The sequence below is a fragment of the Ammodytes marinus genome, assembly GCF_949987685.1.
Source record: "Ammodytes marinus genome assembly, chromosome: 15".
Classification (NCBI taxonomy): domain Eukaryota; kingdom Metazoa; phylum Chordata; class Actinopteri; order Uranoscopiformes; family Ammodytidae; genus Ammodytes; species Ammodytes marinus.
The window spans coordinates 19,397,386-19,418,563 of record NC_137219.1 but is presented as its reverse complement, the minus strand read 5'-3'; the positions used below and the strand labels follow the sequence as shown (position 1 = coordinate 19,418,563).

At 42.3% G+C, this 21,178-nt stretch overlaps 1 protein-coding gene across 2 annotated transcripts in view; it reads right to left on the bottom strand.

Moving 5' to 3' along the window:
* Positions 1 to 1,018: 1,018 nt before the first annotated feature.
* Positions 1,019 to 21,178, bottom strand: part of LOC307261526 (apoptosis-stimulating of p53 protein 1-like) — a 47,791-nt gene continuing 27,631 nt past the window's right edge. For both annotated transcript variants that reach the window (XM_080042088.1, XM_080042089.1), the window contains 19 exons: positions 18,852 to 18,947; positions 16,831 to 16,887; positions 16,422 to 16,542; positions 15,970 to 16,049; positions 15,721 to 15,879; positions 15,239 to 15,379; positions 14,965 to 15,145; positions 10,136 to 10,203; positions 9,775 to 9,985; positions 9,089 to 9,271; positions 8,761 to 8,967; positions 7,921 to 8,071; positions 7,769 to 7,809; positions 7,259 to 7,626; positions 6,879 to 7,016; positions 5,785 to 5,918; positions 5,186 to 5,352; positions 4,806 to 5,005; positions 1,019 to 2,836 (listed from right to left, as the gene is read on the bottom strand). In XM_080042088.1, the coding sequence (XP_079898214.1) occupies positions 2,795 to 2,836; positions 4,806 to 5,005; positions 5,186 to 5,352; positions 5,785 to 5,918; positions 6,879 to 7,016; positions 7,259 to 7,626; positions 7,769 to 7,809; positions 7,921 to 8,071; positions 8,761 to 8,967; positions 9,089 to 9,271; positions 9,775 to 9,985; positions 10,136 to 10,203; positions 14,965 to 15,145; positions 15,239 to 15,379; positions 15,721 to 15,879; positions 15,970 to 16,049; positions 16,422 to 16,542; positions 16,831 to 16,887; positions 18,852 to 18,947 (2,745 nt within the window). In that variant the 3' untranslated portion in view covers positions 1,019 to 2,794. The remainder of the gene's footprint in view (positions 2,837 to 4,805; positions 5,006 to 5,185; positions 5,353 to 5,784; positions 5,919 to 6,878; positions 7,017 to 7,258; positions 7,627 to 7,768; positions 7,810 to 7,920; positions 8,072 to 8,760; positions 8,968 to 9,088; positions 9,272 to 9,774; positions 9,986 to 10,135; positions 10,204 to 14,964; positions 15,146 to 15,238; positions 15,380 to 15,720; positions 15,880 to 15,969; positions 16,050 to 16,421; positions 16,543 to 16,830; positions 16,888 to 18,851; positions 18,948 to 21,178) is intronic.

Sequence of the window (21,178 nt, the reverse complement as noted above, 5' to 3'; positions counted from 1 at the left end):
GTTTATTTGTAATACCTTGTACTGTAGCCTACGTCATAGGGTTACAGGGCATTTAAATGTATAAAATGTTGCCTTACGTTTTTAGGAAAGGTCTTTTGGACGAGCTTCTGAGCAGTAAATGATTTCATACAAATTGTATCATATTTTCCATCAGTGGAAGCTACATTATGCTATTTGATGTAGCACATAGCATGAAGGGGTATGGGTATATCCCATCACAAAGCAGCGTAAAGACAGCATAACACTACCACTTCCGGATGCCTCTTCAAAATAAAGTAGGTGCTTGATTCACCTTTTAGCAATAATACTAATTAAACATTACATTGTATAATTGAATATTCGGTTACGTTGATGCTGCTTACAACTCTGAAAGTTATGACCAATAATTAACTTACGGTTTTTTCTCCTTTAAGTTTCTCCTAGGATCACCACAATGCTAGGCTATTCTTATTTTCTTTATTCAACATTTATAGAAAACTACCAGACACATATTAAACGCTTTTACGAAACAATTAATACCGACCTGTCAGCAAGAAAAGCCTGTTGTCAGTGCAGAGACTTGAATGACCTGTGAACTGTAATTCCCCTCTAAAGTCCACAGTTTATGAGGCATGTGTATGTGTGTGTGTGAGAGAGGGGGTGTGTGTGTGAAGATAGAATGGCTGCCAGATAGACAGTCTATGTTGATTTTCTTTTTATCTCATACCATAACTCAACTCAGTCCTTATGTCATATTATGTGTTTTCTTTTGATGTGTATTCATTGATTAATCAGATCACAAGCGGTTCCATCCAGTTGTTGTGACTACATCCAGCAGCCGTCTTTTACCATATTTCCTTCTTCTTTCTTTTTGGATTTTCTTCAGAAGCTTGAGCGATTCAGTCACAGCCACACAGCTAGGGATTATAATGTCTTTATTATTATTATTATCATCATCATTATTGTACATTAGCTGTACAGTTACATGATGCATATACACAAAGCAATGGTTCACACACACACACACACACTCCTCAGGCCAATTTGCCACTCTCACAGCAAAACATTTCTCGACTTGTTGCTTCATATTTTACATGGTGGTGGTGGGTCAAAGGAAAAGACACTTTGTTCAGTGTCAACACCCTTCCTGTACACTGGGTGGCAGCAGTGAGTGGCGCCAGCACTGACAGATGAAGAAACAAGAGCAGTGTGTCTCATAGTAAAAACAACAAAAAAATATTAATAATAGAAAAGCAAGTTTGAATGTTTTGTTTTGAAATAAAACAACAAATCACTGTATAATTCCTTTCATACAACCGTGTAATATTAAATATGTAAATGTGAAACAAATTTAGATGACACTTCAGAATTTCAGCTAATGTAGCCCATTTCAACACTAACTTCTTCAACTTTGTTTGCTGTGACAGCTTTGGACATGACTTTGAATACAACAGTTTCGCCACAGGTTCTTATATGCATATATTTAAATGCACTGAACCCCTTAATAAAAAAACACTGAGCTTTTGGCAGATGGGACACACAGCTTTAACATATTAGTTTTTAGAGCCTGGTACATATTTGCCACAATATGACTCTGGACTATGTATTCTGTGATAACGGGTAAAAACTGGCAGAGCTGTTACTTATAATGAATGAACTATTGTCACTTTTTCCACATTTTTCACTTCTAAACCCCATTTTCTAGCTGCTTTGGTTTCTCAAATTCCATTCTCACGTTCTAGTTTTCTTTTTTTTCCCTCCTGCCTCACAAGTGCAAACCATTTTGCAGCTGAACAGATGTTGATATGATATGTTGAACGTGGAACAATAAAAGGTGTGGGAATCCGTAATGATTCACAGATGCCTCATTTATCATTTTATGAAATCAGAATCCAGATATGCTTCTGATAGCATAAAAAAAAAAAAAAGTCTCTCCATATTATACTATCAACATCTGTTGCCTCTTTGGGTGTCTGTGAGGCCTCAGCCACCATGCATCTTTTCTTGTGGTTGCACTTTCTGACTTACACTGCTAATCGGCATCGCTGCTCCGTCAACAACCTGAAATAAACTTGACTTACCTGACTTCTTTTATCACACATTCCACTAACACTTTCTGTTCACTCTTCTCACTTTCCTCTCTCCAACTTCCCCTCTCACACATACCTGAACCCTCATCTGATCTAGTCACAGTGCTTTAAGATAACATACTACATTCTTTGCCTTTGAGCAAAATCACACCCTTTTGATGAGTTTGTCATTATGAAGATCCATCTAGGCGTTTTTATTTTTATTTTTTACCTAACACCATACAAAAATAAAGTGGCATTCCAAGATCAAACTTCAAATTGAGGCGTATAATTCCAAGCTCTTGCTTTGTTTTTTTTTGTTGCTTTATTTTGTTTTTTTTACGTTCGTAGCTGTCAGAACTAAAAGCTGCATCCGAATAATGGATTGTTTTTCTCTTTGTCCGTTCAGCTTCTCTCATGCGGCTGAACTCTTGTGAAGTTGCCAAGCTGCTGTTGCTCAAAATAAGATTTCAGGCAATTTCAAGCAAATCAGTGAAAGTATTCTGTGATTTTCTACCATAAAGTGGCTCTGTGATTCCAGCATTGCATCCAAAACAAACGGGTAGGGGAGAAAATAAGTTCCTCCATCAGAGTTGGGAGCTCCATCTTTTTCCTCCCGACTACCTCCACCCCCTTGTTCTTTCCTTCCAGGCTAATGTTAACCGCCCACATGCTACTGCTGCTCCTCTTCTTCTTTTCTCTGTGTGCATGCGCCCTCTGCAAGCGTGAGTCTCTTGATCTGGGCTTCATGCCAGTGAGCGTTGTCTGGGTTTGATCCTTGGGTACAGCTGTGAGAGAGAGCAGAGAGAGAGAGAGAGAGAGAGAGAGGGTCACTACATCGTGTAAACATTGTTCTCAAGGTGCGTGAACATTGTGAAGGCTGTGAGACACACTGGGTTGGAATGAATGTGCCACCTGAGAACCAGTTTCCTCTGGAGGATCATGTTAAATGTGAAGGAAGCGATTCTGAAGAACACTGAATATCTCTTCACGATCCGCTATTTTGTGTGCGCTGGGGAAAAAAAGCCTAAGCTCCATGAATGTAAACAAAGGGGGTACACAATAGCTAGAAACCTATCTGTTTACAGAGCCTAGGCTGTGTATTAACACTGGATTTTATCTTCAGCGTACACACACAGTACGGACAGGTAACTGATCGTGAGTAGATATTGGCTGATTTTTACAAAAATTTAATTTTGACTTGAAGCATTATCCAGAATCGCTGACACCTTTACATTAAATACGTATTGATGTTGATTTTCATTTGACACGTTATGTACTTTCTATGGATCCAACCTCAATGTTTGCTCATTTATCAGGATATTTAATTCATAAGATTGCTTAGACTATTTTCTCATGACTTATAAAGAAAGGGTCATCATGATATATATGGCATACTCTGAAACATTCTTATTTTTGTGTTTTGTTGGGACTACATAACACTGTGAACCTCTACCACCTGTTGCTGGTGGCAACTGTCTGTTTGCTAAACCCCTGAACAGCGATTGGCAAATCATTACTAAGTAAGCGTGAAGCAGCTGCATGTGGCCATAGTAAGAGCATTACTTGGCATTTAAAGACATTCAAGGGTGTTTCATAAGCCTCTCAAAACCATAAAGACGAGAGAAAGAGTGTAAGGAAAGGATTAAACTGTGTTCACAGGCAGCTTCATGAATTTACCCATGGGGATAAATCAAATATCTGTCCATCTGCAACTTTTAGCATGTTCACCTAATTTAGCAGGACTGTAAGGTTAGCAGCCAAACAGTGTCACGTAACGTTACATCGAAATAAAACTCTCAAGTTTACATATCTCCTTATCATACTTATAATGTGTACAGCAAAGCAAATGTGTACTTCAGTGGTAGGAGCGAAAGTATGGAATTCTCTGCAACGTGAACTACAGCAATGTACAAATATATTTCAGTTTAAAAAATGATTTAAAGAGAAAACAATGAATTTGTATGAGCACTTATAGAAATAAAAATATTGTATATTATTATATCTAATAAAGAAAAATTTATGATTTCTATATTGATGGTTGTGATCATGGTTTGCTTTGTTTTGGAATCAGTTTCAGATTGATGTTTTGGTTTCTATTTTGTTTCATTTATTATCGTCATGCACTGACATGAGTTGACATGTAGAGTGTTTTTCTTTTTGTTTGTTTTGTTTTGAGGGGGCAGGAAATATAAGATATTCTTCATCCTGCCTCCTTTTCGTCATGGTTTTATGGATTGTACATGTGAGAATGTTGAACTGAGTTTTGTTGGAAGACATCCATGGACGAAATAAATATAAATCAATCAATCAATCAATAATCCTGCAACTTTAAATCAACTTATGGCACGTTAGCTTGATAAGCTTGCTACAGCTGACCACGTGTACCAGTCAGAGCTGTCATTTCAGACAGTAAAACTATGTTATGCAGAGTAGAAATGAAAAACCTGCTTGCGTTTGATGTTCTTTAAAATCAATGATCCATTGTTTCAAAAAGAACTAATTTGGCGTGTTAAATCTGACCATGTTATCAATGTAAACTGTATTGCCATGCTAGAGAAGAAAGCTCTGACATAGTAGCAACCGAAATCGCTTAGCAATGTTGTTTATCTTAGTGGGATGATAAGTGACAATAGAAGGAAAAGACATAGTATGTGTGTTCTCAGAGTTAGAGGTGGTCATTAATACAGACCCAGCTCCATGTGTTCACTTCATTAATATGAAGGGTATTTGTCATAGTGTCGTGTGTGTTCTCACCCCCAGCAGGTTTCTGGGTACGTATCCTTCGCGGTCGTTAAGCCGCGCCCACCACCACTCTGTCTCAGTGTCGTCACGCCGACGCAGCACGCTGATGGCGTCGCCCTCGCTGAAGGACAGCTCGTCGGCCTGCTGGGCCGTGTAGTCCCACAGGCTGTAGACCAAGCCTTTGTTCATCACGCCCAACTTCTCCTGTACACCTGGGAGAGGTACAGAGCCTTCAGTGTCAACTTAAATGATGCCGCTGTAAGTGGAGACGTTTATATGTGTACAAATGGTAATTTTTCTACAAGATAGATGACAGGATAGACAGGATGTCTTTTCCCCTGTGTGCTGGAGTGATATGTTGAGTTACCATCAGTCTGTCTGTGTGTACCTACCGTAGAGGAACTGAGAACACTGTGTGTAGCCCTCCTCCATTTCTTCACATTTGTCCGCCGCCGTTTCCACGTCACTTATTGTTGTGGCGAAAATGGCGGCCCCCGACTCCACCAGCATCTTACAGAGGTGGACGCTGTTACATGAAGCTGCACAGTGCAGAGGAGTCCTGGGAGGGACAACAGTAAAATAGACAGACTTTAAAACATACTTTAAAAAACACCTCTGCCCGACAAGGTTCAGCCATCTTTGATTAAGAAAGGACAAAGATGTTCCGGTAATGCACAAAAATCGAATGGGCTAAACACAATTAATGTTTTGCATGAGGGGGCTGACATTAACTAAACAGGAAAAAATTAAATCACTCCTGAATGCGCATCCTCATTAGACTTGCTAATTGCTTCCTTCAATACTGCTAAGGCAGCTGAGTCAGAAATGAATTGAGAAATGCAATTATCTCTGTCATTGTTGCCGCTGAGCTGAGCCCCAGTATCACTGCCACAGAGTGTGCTCATCCAGCCACACAGCCTCCGGTCCTACAGCAGCCACTGTTCTGTTATGATTAGTCTGGACTGTTGCATGACTGAGTGAAGACACTCACCATCCGTCGCTGTCGGCTGCGTTCACATTCACTCCAAAGTCCAGCAGGAACTTGACAATGTGGTGATGGCCAGCGCACACAGCATTGTGAAGAGGAGTTATGCCTTCGTCATTAGGCATACTGGGATTTTCCACCTTAAATACAGACACAATGAGAAGATATTACACTGATCAGAATGATGGGCTGTCCACTGCAACAATGGCAAAATCCCAAAAATATCCACATCGGTTTCAGCCTTGAGAAAGACTTCACTTAAACCTCAGGTGGAATGCTGTAGAAGTGCCTTGTTATTTTCCAAAACACAGGACTGTTTTTAAACAGTTGGAAGTTGTTAAGTCTTTCTGCCTCAGGGTATGTTTGGATAATGTCAAACTAAGGTAGAACTGGATGTGAAGCATCTGAATGTTTCCTTGAGAGAAGCAGCACTCAGTAAGCACTTCTGTCCAGTCTCCCAGGCAAAAGATGTCAGAGGTCAGACGGTTGTTTGCATTTCAAAATGGTAGGGCTATGGGTTCACAAGAGCTCTGTGCAGCTGTAAAACACTGTGCTGCAGAGTGTGAGTGTGTCCTCAACGATAACTTTCCACACCTGACCACTGAGACCATCTCTCCCTTGACAGAGCTGCTGAAGATCAAATATATCCTAGTAGGCATGAAGGTATTAAAAAAGCTTCAAACTGCTTCAGTTATAAGCAGATCTGTTGAGGCAGCCTGCGTGTGGGTGTACAGTAACTGATGGCATGTAGAAGTATCCTTCTATCAAGGATTTTAAAATTTTTGCTCATGTTTTTTTACATAATTTCCATTTTTCCAAACAATGAATCCTAATGCAGTCTCAGATGTCTGAGATCTGTCTATAAATTGCCTCACCATGGTTGTCCCAATAGTTTATTTTTTAAGGGTTTTCCTTGTTTTCTAGCTAGGAATAAGATGCCAACATAAGCTTGACTCACTTTAGTATTGAGCCGTACGAATAAACATGGCTCGATTCTATTTTAAATCCGCAGACAGTTAAAGCGCTTTACAAATTTGTCAAATGTGAGAATGTATTACAATACAAACACGGTGACAGACATCGACGTAATCTTGCGTTACCTCATAGATAATCCTCTGCACCAGATCAAACTCCCCCTCCAACGACGAGTCCAGCAGCAGAGCCAGAGGGTTGAACTTGACCCGCAGGCCGTGGCCCGTTCGCTCCGATGACGGCTTCTTCAGGTTGGTCCGCTTCACCTGCAGCACACACACACAGAGAGAGACAGAAAGGTGTTGACAATGCCATGGAATTGAAAAGAACGTTACAGTTTTGCCAGCTTTCACATAGAGCAAGGTTTGGTTAAGGTTAATGTGACATATTTCAAAGGGAAGCTTTGCGAGATCCAGTGCTTAACCAATTGGATCATAAGTATTACAAGTGTCCATTAAAACAAAAGTAAACCCTACTTTTAATAATGATGTGTTTAATCTATGTCTACCTTAGGCGGAGAAGGTGCGGCAGGAGGTGATGGAGAAGGCGAGGCGTGGCCTACAGAGTGGTGTGCAGGGCTAGATCCTCTCTGGTTGTTATTGTTCTGGTCTTCTGGTCTTTCAGGTACAGGGGAGGGGCTGAGTTTGGCCGATGGAGACACTTTGTTGGGAGTTTCTGCTCTCGCTTTTGTCTCTTTGGGCGTTTCTATGGTGACGGAAGGAGGGGACAAGCGGCGGGAGCCAGAGTTCAAGTTTTTAACTGCGCCTTCCACGGCTGCCGTGCTGACGTGCTTGTCCCCGGGTTCCACATTCCCATTGGAGGAATGGATGTTGTCCACGTCCCCTATAAGGCAGTCAGGCTGGTAGAACGTGTTGCCTGGAAGAAAGAGTGAAGTAGCCGGTTTAAAGCATCATCAAGATCAAACCCTAATGATAAAATGGGAAATACTACACAGACCAAGTGATGCCAAAAAACTGTCCCGAGGCGAAGTCTATATCATCATATCACAGAGTCCTACCTCCTGCGCTTCCCTCCATGCCTCCAGCCAACGTGTTGAACCTGCAAACCACAACGCAAATCAGTTTTGACCAAGCTGCGCAAACAATGTTTCCATTTTTCATTTAGTGTCATGAACAAAAGAAAGAAGAAATGGTTTAGAGTGGCACAGACCTCTGGTACAGTAGTTTTTGGATGTTTGGCCCCTGTGGGCCCTCAGGCTCAGTGATGGAGCTCCTCTTCTTCAGGGGCCGTGGAGCGTTGCTGAGGCGTCGGCGGAGGACCTCCAGGTCAGCGTCACTCTGCCAACGTAGCTGGGAGTGGGCTGTGGGCAAGCAAAATATGTTGGAGTAGGTTTTCTGTGACGTTCAAAACTATCTTCTGTGTTAATTGTCTATTGAAATGTTGTTATTATTGCTACCAATCAACCAACAGGAGCTTATTTTTCAGTTAAGCAGATAACCAATCTATTTTCCTAGACAAGATAAACAGGGAAATTAGCTTTGTTAACTGATAAGTAGAGGGATGTAGTTTTAGAGCAAGTGTGTCTAAGAGAGGATCCCAACTTAATACACAGCTGTTTGTAACAGGTTTCTACTTAAAGGTGAATTCAGCGATTCAGGAGAACGCTTGTGTCAAAATTACTTTTTGTCGAAATCAGTGAATATCTCCTCACGATCCGCTACCTGTCTGTGCTGTGTTTGTGCTGCAAAAAAAATCTGGTGTTAATACACAGCGAAGGCTCTGTAAACGGGACCCATTTGTAGCGAGCAACATGCCTGTCTACAGAACCTAGGAAATGTTGTAACACTAGACATTGTTTCAGTGCACACACAGCATGGACAGGTAGTGGATCTTGTGTGGATCAATAGTTTTGACAACAAACATTCTCCAGAACCGCTGACTCCACCTTTAATTTACACAGCACAATTTAAGCTATCACATGGAAGCTACGAGGGGTTAATAAACCCATGCCAGCAAAGTGATGAGCTTGGTTTATTCTCTGGTACCTACCAACTGGGGTGAGCTTAGTGGGACTGAGGGGACGAGGGATGTTGTCCACACTGGGAGGAGGGAGGATTTGCCCTTCACTCCTCTCTCCTCCTCCTTTCCCTCCATCTGTGACATCCTCTCCTCCGGGTCTTACTCCTCCTCCTCCTTGGAGAAAAGGAACAGGGGACGGAGAGGTGGAGGAGGTGGGGAGGATGGGTTTACCATAGACTATGGAGAGAAAAGAAATAGCACAGCTAGTGCTCAGGTGGATTTTTCATTGTGGACACTATATAGATGTGGCAAAATCTTCTAAAATGACTGGGTTTATTTGTAATCGCTGTTGAATTACCTGCTTTGACAGCAGTCCTGTTGCTGAGAGATCCATAGTTTTTGGACTGAGGCTGCTGTAGGTACATGCTGTATATAGAGCTGCTGTTCATGGTGGCGGGGCCCTTCCTAGGAGACTGGGGCCTGGATGGGTGGTCCGGGACGTAGGGACGCACGGCCACCGCTGGAGGGGGATCTGTCCGCTCTGTTTGTGGGGACAAGGGAGAAGGCTGGTAGAGTGGTGGAAGGAACTAACAGTGAAAGCAAAGTAGGGAAGATATACTGTATAGATAGCAAGGGGTGGAATCGATTTGATCCAATATTGGTATGTGGTCCGATATGGCTGCAATCCACTCATTGGATTTCAGCGATCCACGTACTTTGCCTTTTTCAAAAAATCTAAATACCAAAGTCCATTTTTTTTACGTAATTATTTCAACTATGAAAGATATCAAAATGTTAAGATCATAGCTACATGATTTAGCACGTTAAAAAAAAATTCAGTAGAAAGAGCTTAAGTTCTGTATGTGAATACTTCTGTATTGAAACCATTCAAATTACAGTAGTAACATTTATTTTTTTCTTAAGATAGAATATCTTCTCCAGGACAGAAAGACAACGTGATAGTCGGTGAGGTCAGAGGTAAAACAAACTTAATACTGCTGCTTTTCAGTTTTCCCCGGTGTGATGTCACTTTTTTTAAATTACCTTGGCTTGAATTAGGAGGGACAGAGATCCGTTGCTGTATTTGTTGCGAAGAGGAAGACGACAAAGAGGAGGACGAGGTGGCATTGGCAGCACCGGAGCGGGGCCAGCCCAGTGTACCGGGGGCCGAACGGGGCAGGGAGCTGGTGGCAGAGTGATGCCCTGCTGACTGGTGGCCGGCACTGGGGTAAGTCCCATAACCAGAGGGAAGCTGCTACATTGACACAAAGAGAGGGAGAATAGATTGTCTCTATAATGTCATTTGGCAGAAATAATCTCTTACAGAATTTCGAAATAGGAGAATTGTAATGATACATTGCACTACTATCTCTGTATTTGTGGTTTAAGAACAGTGAAGTTGTACCTGTTCTGGACTGTTGGACCTCCAGTCTGACACACTCTTACTGAGGCTAGGCCACGACGCTTCATTAGCTAGACAGAGGGAGAGAGAGAGAGACAGAGAGGGGGAAGTGTTGAGAAAGGGACAAAGGTTACAACAGGAAAGGCAATTAAGGAGAGGAAAAGGCCAAGGATGGACAAAAAAACAGGAAGGAAAATGTGGCAAATATGTTAAAGAAGGGTAAAGTAGGTGAAGGGTGAGGTAGAGTTAGAGGGTAGGAGCCATATTGGTAGGAAGGTAAGTTCAATGTTACACCATTGAGAGGTTGTAAGGGATCTTTTCTAGATGGTGGAGTCACCTAAATACTGTATATGGTACTTGCTTTCATTTACAGTACTGTCACTCCACTGGCACAATTCAAATAAACAAAGCCAATCAATTGACTAAACATTTAAAATTCATAATAACTCATACATATTATTTAGTCCAAGAAGAGGATTAAAATAGTACAGGTCAGACTGTGTGACCATGACAACCTACGCGACCCCACATAAACAATAGCTGGGATAAACTCATAGCTATTTTTAATTTGACCTGACGACGAGTCATGGCGTTCAATTGTTTCGCCAAAGCATAGCGAATACTGTAATGTGACAAGACAAGTGCTAAATTGCTTAACAACCGCTCTCCATGTACGGAACAGTGATTACAGCAGATCCTCCAATGAAAACATGTTTTTAACATCCTGCAAGTAGAACAGCAATGGGACTCAACGTGTCTCTGATCATCAGCTCTGTTGCAAAAATGCACGAGTAGTGTAGTCATGGTAACGTCTGTATGCCATAAATACTAAAAAAAGAAAACATTCATAACAACAAACAGCCATTAAATTGACTTTTGGGTGCTGTTGTGATATTTCTACCAGAATAATTACACTGGCCTAATGTTGCTAGTGTAACATGGGGAAAATAAAATGCTTTCCAGAACCCCAAAATAACGGAAAGCTGCTGCCTCTGAGGTTTCAAACTGACTTGGATGACTGTGCTAAAATGATGCCTATTAGCTATGAAAAGTAACAATCTCACCCAGACTCTTGTCTCAACCGAGGTAGTGTTGAATAACTACTTGGCACAATCAACTGCAACACAACGGTCACAGTACCGGTCAGTCAGTAGGCCTAAGCCTTGATCCACTGTTGCCTATTAACTAGTGAGAAATCCTGGAGGTCAGCAGCCTAGCTTAATGCTTTACAGATTTCACTGCAGTTTAACCTCACATCACTTTAACAGACAATGGGCACTAGCTAAAAGCAGCAAGCAGCTTAATCGCTCAATATCTATTATGTCCGTGTAAAAATATACTAAGAGTCTAAGCTTGCGACTGTGAGGCTATTATTAGGAAGAGGGTTGATTTTAGCCAAATGCCAACGCCAGCATGCTAAAATGCTTGCGCTGACAACGTTGGCATGGCGGTGTTAAGCAGGTAATGTTGACCATGTTAAACATCTTCAGCATGTTAGCATGCTATGTTGACATTTGTTAAGTAGTTCATAAAATTGAGTAGAGGTGAGGATGATGGGAATGGCATTGGTCTTGAAAATGCTTGTGAACAAGCCAGAGTATTTAGGGCTGGTAAAGCCATAGGTAAACTAAACTTAAAAAAAAAAAAACATTATAAGTGTGTGGGCCAACCAACCGACTGCCATACCTGCCATCCATGCTTAGAAAAAAGAAAAGAATATGATAATAATTGAAGAAGCCTCCAATGTGGGACCATGCAATTACACTACTTTTTGGCTACAATTCAGTGTCCACTGTCAAAGTATCATTTTAAGCTGTTACCATTTGGCCTGGCTGTCAGTGGTACAGCCATGCCACGGCGTTGGCTCATTTTGCGAGTGGTAGAATGTGCAGTCAATGAACCGAGCTGAGCAACCTGTTGACTGATGCATGCTGTAACCTGCTGACCTCAGGAGCAAAACAGTCACTACAGGAACCAAACAATCAGCTCTGTGCGCGCTGGAAACCTGGCCGTCTGCCCGAGAGCGCAGATTAGAAGCATTCACTCAGTGTTGTTGAGGAAAGACAGTACACTTCAACAGCACCATCACAGACAGTACGTTCTGGTGCAAGAGACATACAGTGGCTCAGGTTAAGGGTTTTAGGAAGCCTACCAAACTCATCACTACTTAAGCCTCTTCTTTAAGTAATGTCTAATGTGGGCTTTGGAACGCCAATCGCTGTATTCTTGAAACTAAGTTGGACAATTGATGAGTACCTGTGGCAATATTTGATGTATTTCAGAACCAGTGAAATATAATTTAATCTAAAGAACAATAGTTCACTGAAATTCTCATCAAAATACAAATAAACATGTTTATGGTTGCTTCTTGCTCAGAGTTTGATGGATTGATACCTCTCCCAAGTCTGTCCGTCAAATATAAAGCTACTGCCAGCAGCTGGTTAGCTTAGCCTAGCATAAAGATTAAAAGGAGGGGAAAACACCAAATCTGTTTAAAAAGGTAACAAATTATTCTATTAGCACCTCTATAGCTAAGTTATTGACAAGACAGACCTCGAAGGAACTCTCCAAACCTGGACAAGACCTAGTCCAGCACATAACCCTTCAAAACAACAAAATTATGTTTTTACAATTCACTTTGCAATGCATAAGGATCAAACAAACAAGATATGTTGTGTTTATTACTGTGCTTTAGAAGCTCTGTACGGTGGATATTGTTAGCTTTTCGACATAAGTCAGGCTAGATGCCTGAATTATCAAACTGTTCATAGATAATAAATACATTTTTAAAAATGAATCAAAATAGTATCACAGATAACACTGACAGTGTCATTCTTGTCATCGGTCTAACTGATTTTCTCTAAAACAGAACCATCAGAATTCCTCATGGGACATTCAATAAGAACTTTAGTTTCAGAAAAAACCTGGGTTAGGGTTACCATTCTCAATCCTAAGCATACAGTATATACATTATAATAGATATTCAGTGCTGACATTTGTTAAGAGTCTTAATCTCTCCGAAGACAGCAACAGCAGCTGCCACCACCCCACAGCCCTACCTTACCTAAAATCACTTGTTATCTGACTCACACAGACACATACACACAGTATACAGACTGTATATAGCTACAAGTTTGCGTTTCTCTGACTTCCTTTCATTCATTTGTTGTGCCCGCCTGCCCAGTAGACTGTTGACATGACTTACAACTGTGTATTTTCCACATTACATAAGCTGGTGCAATAAATAGCTTTGTGGCATTTGCTGTGGCACTCGGGAACACAATGGGATTTGTGTCAGTGATGGTTGAACACACTTCATTTATATCCAGCAGTTAAAATACATGAGTAGAAATGTACTGCTATTTCCATTCTGTGTGCTGTGATATGTTACTGTTTAAACAAGGGCAGTGACAGACTGGTGTACTGCAGAATGAGAGTAGCCTGATACCAACGTGGACAAGGGTTAATGAGACAAGGCTATGGAATGTTGACAAGGCCAACGCTAGCTATTTGTATAGATTTTGACACTTAGTAAATTGTGGTGATAAACTACATTCAATAATGTGCCATGTTAAAGGAACAGTTCGTAATTTTTTAAAATACGTTTTATTTAGACCTTGCCGATACTATAAGATTGATACCACTCTCGTGCTCGTACCGTAACTATGAAGCTACAGGCACATGGTTGTTAGCTTAAATTAGCATAAAGACTAGAAACAAGGGGGAACCTGCTATCTTAGCTCTCAAAATAATGAAATCCAGCGACCAGCACTTCTCTAAGCTCACATACTGCTTGCCAACCTCAAGGTGACAACAAGACTGATAAGTCTGATCCGAGGATCTCTTTGTTGCATTTTTATGTTTTGTACAATTAGGTTCATGGTGTCAAATTATAAATCAATTTACTTAAAACCTTAATTTTTTTTTTACTGCAGGTTAGCTTCTAATTGCACGTACTGTAGGAAGAAGAAATGATTGAATACAACATGAGTCTCCGTCCAGACTGTGATTTGCCCTTAGTTTGTTTTCTTATGTTTAGCTTCCTCACCCTGAGCAGCTGTTGGGTATCAGATGTCATGTCTGTGTCTGTAACATGACCCTTACATTTTAAGGTCATTTTCTGTAGCTGATTCAATTATGTTCTCCCGACCATCTGTTTTGTAGAGTCAGACAAAAACACTCCAGAGCACTCTTGTTTTGAATGCACCCTTGGATCTAGCTGGAGATTAAGGCTCAATAAGACATATTAGCAAATGAGGTGGGAGCAATCAGGTGCCGTTAATCTATCACCGATGGAGCTAGTGGTGAGTACATTTCACAAGGGGCCTTCCAGGGACTCACTGTTGTTACTGCTGCCCCCCTGAGGGGACCGAGGGCCCTCCCACGTCTCAGTGGGCTTTAACAGGACGACGTCTAAATCTGACACTTTCCATTGGCTGGGAGGCTTCCTGAGACCATTCCTGTCCTCCTCTGCATGGCCACACCCACCACGAAACACCACATTTTACAACACCAACAACCACCGCACAACAACATCGACATGAGCAACATCAATATGGCGTCACAAACAGCGACAAGGACGGTCACAAAAGACAGCACCACATCACCAACCACATTAAGACATTGAAGATAACATCCACAACAACAACAGATAAGGGGGAAAGGAGAAAAACAAGGAACCAACAGACAGGAAAAGGAAGTAGACAGAAAGTTAGAGCCCAGACAGAGATATAAGATTCTGAAGTAAAAAGACGGCAAATAAATGATTCAAGTCCTGTACAGTTCCTAAATATCAAAAAAAGATTTTTAAAAAAAAGGGTTTATCTACCAACCTGACAAGGAGCGGATGTGGCTGAGCGGGGTGGGTTTGGGTGGAGGGTCGGGTGGGCCCTGTCTCCCCTCCGCTGGAACCTGGATGTAGGGGCAGACGGCCGCTACTCGACTGGAGACGCCACCGCCTTGGTGGGAAGGGGTCTGAGGGGCGGATAGACCTCCTCCGTTCATACGACACAACTGAAGTAAGTGGAGAGATGAGATAATAAGGCCCAACAGTCACTCTTAAACTTTGGAAAATGATAAATCTGTGATAAAAGTAAAGTTGCGTACCTCTGCTCTTTTCTTGTGCAGCCGTTCCCTCAGGTCTCCGATGCGTTGATCCATCACCGTCACCTGGGTGTTCCTCTTGTTCAGCAGCTCCTTGTTCTGGGCCAGCTTGCTGCTCTGCTCCAGGTTGTGACGGTTGCGAGCCTGGAGCACACAGCAAGAAGAAGTAAATGGACCGCACTTATCTAGCGCCCTTTTTTCCAAAGCACTTCACATTGTATGCCTCTCATTCACCAATTCACCCTCACACTCATGCACAGATAGCAGCAGCTACCACACAGGGTGCAAGCTAACCATCAGGGGGAAATTTGGGGTTCAGTGTCTTGCTCAGGGACATTTGGACATGTGACAGGAGGTGGATGATCCTGCGTTCAGTGGAAGACTGCTCTACCTGCTTAGCCACAGCAGGTTTCCAATTCAAATGATCCAATCTTGTTAAAAGTATGTTGTGTCTTTCTAAATGTTGAAAGATGGAGATGATTTACCTGCAGCTCATGGTAGAGTTTCCTCAGTTCCAGGGCTGCGGGTCCAGACAGGGGTGAACCTTTCTGTCCGGTGGGGGCACCATGTGAGCCGTTGGGGGCCCCCTGGGTTGAGGGCATCTGGAGACGTCCTCTCCTCAAGTCGTCCAACTGCTGGGTCAACTGGTCAAACCATTCAGATAGAACTTTACAACACATCAGACTCAAACCCACTTTAATTTTGACTGTTAAAACTAAAGCAACTTCGGTTACCTGGTCCACTCTGACCACAGCAGACTGCAGCTCTGCCTGCTTCTCCTGAAACAGGCTGCTAACATGGTCAATCTCTGCAGCTAGGGGCAGAGAACAGGACAGGGTGGGGAAATACAAATTAGGCTGAAGTATTTACAGTTAAATTAAATCACTTCTATTGTCTTTGTTGAAAGGTTTGCACGCCTGCAACAAATCTACAGCAATATGCACAAGAGTCAGAGATGATTGGTCCTTATTGATCACGTATTGTCATTTATAAGCTTCTGACTGCTTGTACTTCTGGGGTAAGGACACACTGACCATGACATTTAAGATCAATCTGTTCCCCCTAATGCTGCGTCAGCGAGATACTGATTCACCATTGCACTGCTCATAGGTATTCATGAACTGCAGTGCCCTGAAATCCACAGTCATCTCATCTCTGCATTGTGCTCAGGTGTATTCAGGCTTACACAGGTTTCCGTTGATCAGTTTGCTGTAGTCCACTTGTCCCCTCATGGCTCGGATCTTCTTCAGCTTGGCCTCCTGCGTGTCCACTCGCTCCTTCAACCGCTGCAGCTTCTCGGCTTCAGACTGCATGAAGAAAAGACACACCAAGGTAAGCCCTCATTTGCATTTAAATGACATTAAAGGATTGTGTGCACACAACTAGAGTGGAATAAACGGGCTATTGAATTAGCTATACCTGACATAGGCACATTCACTTCACGGATGGCACTCGGTGAACGACAGTGGTTGTAGCGCAGGACTTATATATTCGTAGAACGTTTCGATAAAACATGAAAAACCGTTGCTTTTAACCTTCAATTTTGCTCTGGTGTCTAAAGACTGATAGAAGACGGACATACATATGGATCCCACCTGTGTCTGTCCCTGGTTAGCTCTGCCTCCCTGATGAAGATACCTCAGTCTCTGCTCCTACAAGGATCAAACAGACATGACGTCATAGAAACATTTGATACTTTTCCAGATACATTTTCCCTTGCGCAGCTCCCCAATAATTATAGCATGAATATGACCTCAGGGAGTGGAACTAGCTATAAACGATTATTCCATCATGATACGCTTTTGGTTGTTAGCACCCATTATAACTAGCTCCTAACTCAAAATGACAGAGGCCACATTGCTTCGTCTCCACACACTCTAACGCAAATGGAGTGTCTCACTGGAAGGCAGTTGAATTTAGAACTGTTCTGATTTGGCACGTGCTGTTATTACACACTGATAATGGCATTATCTCCCAGTGAGCATTAGCCGATCGAAAGGTCACCCAAATACCATTTACCAGCTTAAAGTGCTCTAAGAAAAATAGCCTGCAAGACCAATAAATGTCCCTTTCCACTTTTCCGTAGAAGCCCCTGCATCTCGACTTGCAGATATTGTATTGTATGACGTTCTAAGCGGCATTTAAAGCATATAATAAAACATACCAATAATATATTTGATATTTATTCAGCATGCATATATCTATACACACACTATAAAGGAAATAGCCTACAGTGCAGGAATAAACAGAGAGAGAGAGAGAGAGAGAGAGGCCTGCCATGTCTGATGCTGACTGAGGCAGTTTACACCTCTCTCTGTATCGTGCTGGCACGTAGCAGAGCTGACCTGTGTGTGTCTCTCTCAACACACACACACACACACACACACACACACACACACACACACACACACACACACACACACACACACACACACACACACACACACACACACACACACACACACACACACACACACACACACAGGAAAAGGGAAATGGAATGTTGGCAAGAAGCCTCCCATCATTTACTGGGAGCATGTATTGCTCAGCATACACACATTCACACATACACGCTAATAACAAATTACATAAGAGCAGCTTGTTTTGTTACACAGACAGCAGTGCACAGTAGTAAAAGTGCATGTCAGTCAGTGAATGTCATGCCAGTAGCTGTGTTTTGGACCATCCACATCCTAGCCCTCCTGGAAATCATCAGTCTGTGCTGTATTCTGTTAATGTTCAGAGGACGGAAACTGCAGGACAAGGAAAAACTTCCAACACTTACACACTGGAAGGGAACCCTCCATAGCTGCCATTTAGCAGAGACATTGCCGATTAAAGAAAATGCTGAATATCAGAAAAAAGTTGCCAAATGAAAACACAGAGTGCCACAGTTGTCCTTGAGGAACCCAAATTGACAAACGCTGGTTAAAAATAGTTCATTGCTAAAAGCTTACGAATGAGATGTAGACCAAGAAGATGCTTCATAGAGAGACGTTAACAAATTAAAAGCCACATATTGTTTTTTTTATTTTTGGCTAGCTCTTCTGACTCTTTCCTGGAGTACAATACTGTTTCAGCTTCCCAGCAGCTGTGGCTCCCTGATGACATAATTTCCCGGCACGCACGCACGCACACACACACACACACACACACACACACACACACACACACACACACACACACACACACACACACACACACACACACACACACACACACACACACACACACACACACACACACACAACGTTGTCACACACAAAACCTGGAGGTGAATGGTGATATATTGGTTCAAATGGAGTTCCTCTTTCCTGCCAGTCTTTAAACCCTGACCTGGATCACATGTCCTGTTTCCGAGGAAGACGTATGAGCCTGATCCTTCCACACACACACACACACACACACACACACACACACACACACACACACACACACACACACACACACACACACACACACACACACACACACACAAATTCCTCCAAGGCCGTAGCTGCTGGGGGCCTCAAAGCCGACCTTTTCAGACAAACTCTAACGTAGATAGCCTTACACTAACTGACAGGCAATCCATCCAGCAGCTCTGTGCGTGTGCGCGTGCACGTGCACAAGTTACCTTGGCGACCAACATCTGTTGCTGAGCCTCTATTTGTTGCTGTTGTCTTGTGGCCATTTCCTGGAGCTCAGAGAGGGTCAGCTCCACCCGGGGAACCTACACACACACAAGAGAACCCACGCAAATGTTACATGTATTAATACAGAATATGTGAGTCCATAGAGAAAGCCTGGGAAGCTCTAATCGCTGTTTCATACACAACACGGAGTTTAGGAGTGTTCCTGACAAGATGAAAACCCAAACATTGACAGGAGATAAATGCTAGGCCACGGCGCACAGCTGCACACAAACACATCGCCTCGCACTTTAGGTCACGGAGCACCTTCAGTGTGCTACAGAAATGTTATTATACTGGCAGCTGGTGGCCTTGGCAGAGTGACAGAGTTATAGTATTGGTTAGTGGGGGAAATAGCCGTATCTGCTAGTACAGGTTTGTGACACAGACATGGACATGGGCTGGGGGGGGGGAAAGGGGGGAAAGGGGGGGGGGGAATCTAATTACGCTGATCATCGTGCTGTCCTGTATTTTACTACCAGGGGACAGACAGTTACATCGCCGTGTTTGCGGATGTTCTTCAGTACAAATATTTCTCTGATTGTACTGTGTGTGTGTTAGGGGGGGGGTAGTGAAATGCCTTTAGCAGACAACAGCGGAAGGTTTCTGCCCAGCCACATCCTGCTATTGTGTATGTTCACTCGCGGACACATACTGTACACACACAGACGCACTGCACCTGGTCCGTTGCATTGATTTCCATTATGTAGTGAAGCCAGACAAGGCGAAGCAAATGACTCTCCTCTCTGTTCATAGTCAATACATCAGTTCATATTTTAAACACTCTAAACTGGCTGTTTCCACATGTTTTCTAACATGTTTGTACTATCTTGACTTGTGAGTATGCAGTGACCACTTCATGAAACATGCTGTGGGACATCTTGAGCATTACGCAGCTCTGCACTGCATCAAATAGCCTAAAGCTATAATGTGGAGTGGAATACAATACAATAGTAGAATATCAGGTCTTGCTTCGTCAAGCAGATCAGCAAAAATGTGCAAATGATACTATGATTAATGTAACATTATCCAGGGAGCTTATTGCATAATGTATTATTTCACTACATTCCAGGGCTACTTAAACCTGGGACCAAAGCTTTGTACCTGGGGATTAAAATGTACTACTGCAAACACCTCAACACTGGTCCAATCTGATTTTGGCCTAAATCCAGATTTAAAATGATTAATGAACCCATAGCTAGAGTAAGAATATCTGCCATTTTATGAGTCCTCGGGAGAATAATGATTATGGTTGTGAATATTTTATATGAAAGTGCAAACTGTTAAGGCAAAGTCGCCTTTACGTTGGACCGTAAAGGCGTTCCACCATGTTCTCTTGCTTAAACCATTCGAATATATAAATATGTAAAAATGTCAACTATCTACAATTCTATATTATTTTTTTGTGGATCAAAATGTATTTATCTGTTAACCCAACCAAACAGTCCGGCACATACAGAAAGTAGCTCAAATTGGTGCAGTTTTTTATGCTGCTGTAGTTGATGGTGTTAGAAATATACACTAAATAAGACTGTAAAAAAATATCTTGTACAAAGGGTTTAACTGTCTTAATGTTTTGTTTTATTTTCTATTTATTAATGTGGGTTAAATGTTCCAGAAAGACGATTATTTTTGATCCAAACTTGATAAACAGTAACTTCAACTGTCTGTTCTGAGCATTGCTCTGAAACATCAATTGCTGATGGAAAGTGGAGGATTTTATAGCGGATTTAAGGGGGTCTAGACCTTAAGGTTTAAGGGCTTTAAGATCATAACACGGAACTTCAAAACCCACCATCTGCGAGAGGTGAGTAAGAAACAGCCTCTCAACGGGACTGGAGGCTTCAAAAACGTTCAAACCTTCTTCACACAACTCGGTGGAGACTTGATTGCAATGACTCAGGTAGGAGCTGATGAAAAACTCTGTTACCCTGAACTGAAGGTTATGGCGGTTCTTAGATGTATCAAATCAGGTAAACGAATAGAATCCAACGGCCATTTTAACGACTCAGGGAGTATAGAGGCTTCCCAATTCTAGCAGCATTAGCGCTATGCAAACTAACTATCAGTAGCAGTGATTAATGACACTGAGAGCCACACTGTGCTATAGACTGCACCACTGCCTTCAGGCTAAACAGTTTTATTCTTAAGAAAACATAATGCAGACACACATTATTCCAACACAACACTACGCAATGTTAGACAATGATATTACGCATATACAGTACGTATCGCTGCTTTTTTCCAGTCATCGGTGCAACACGTAATTAGC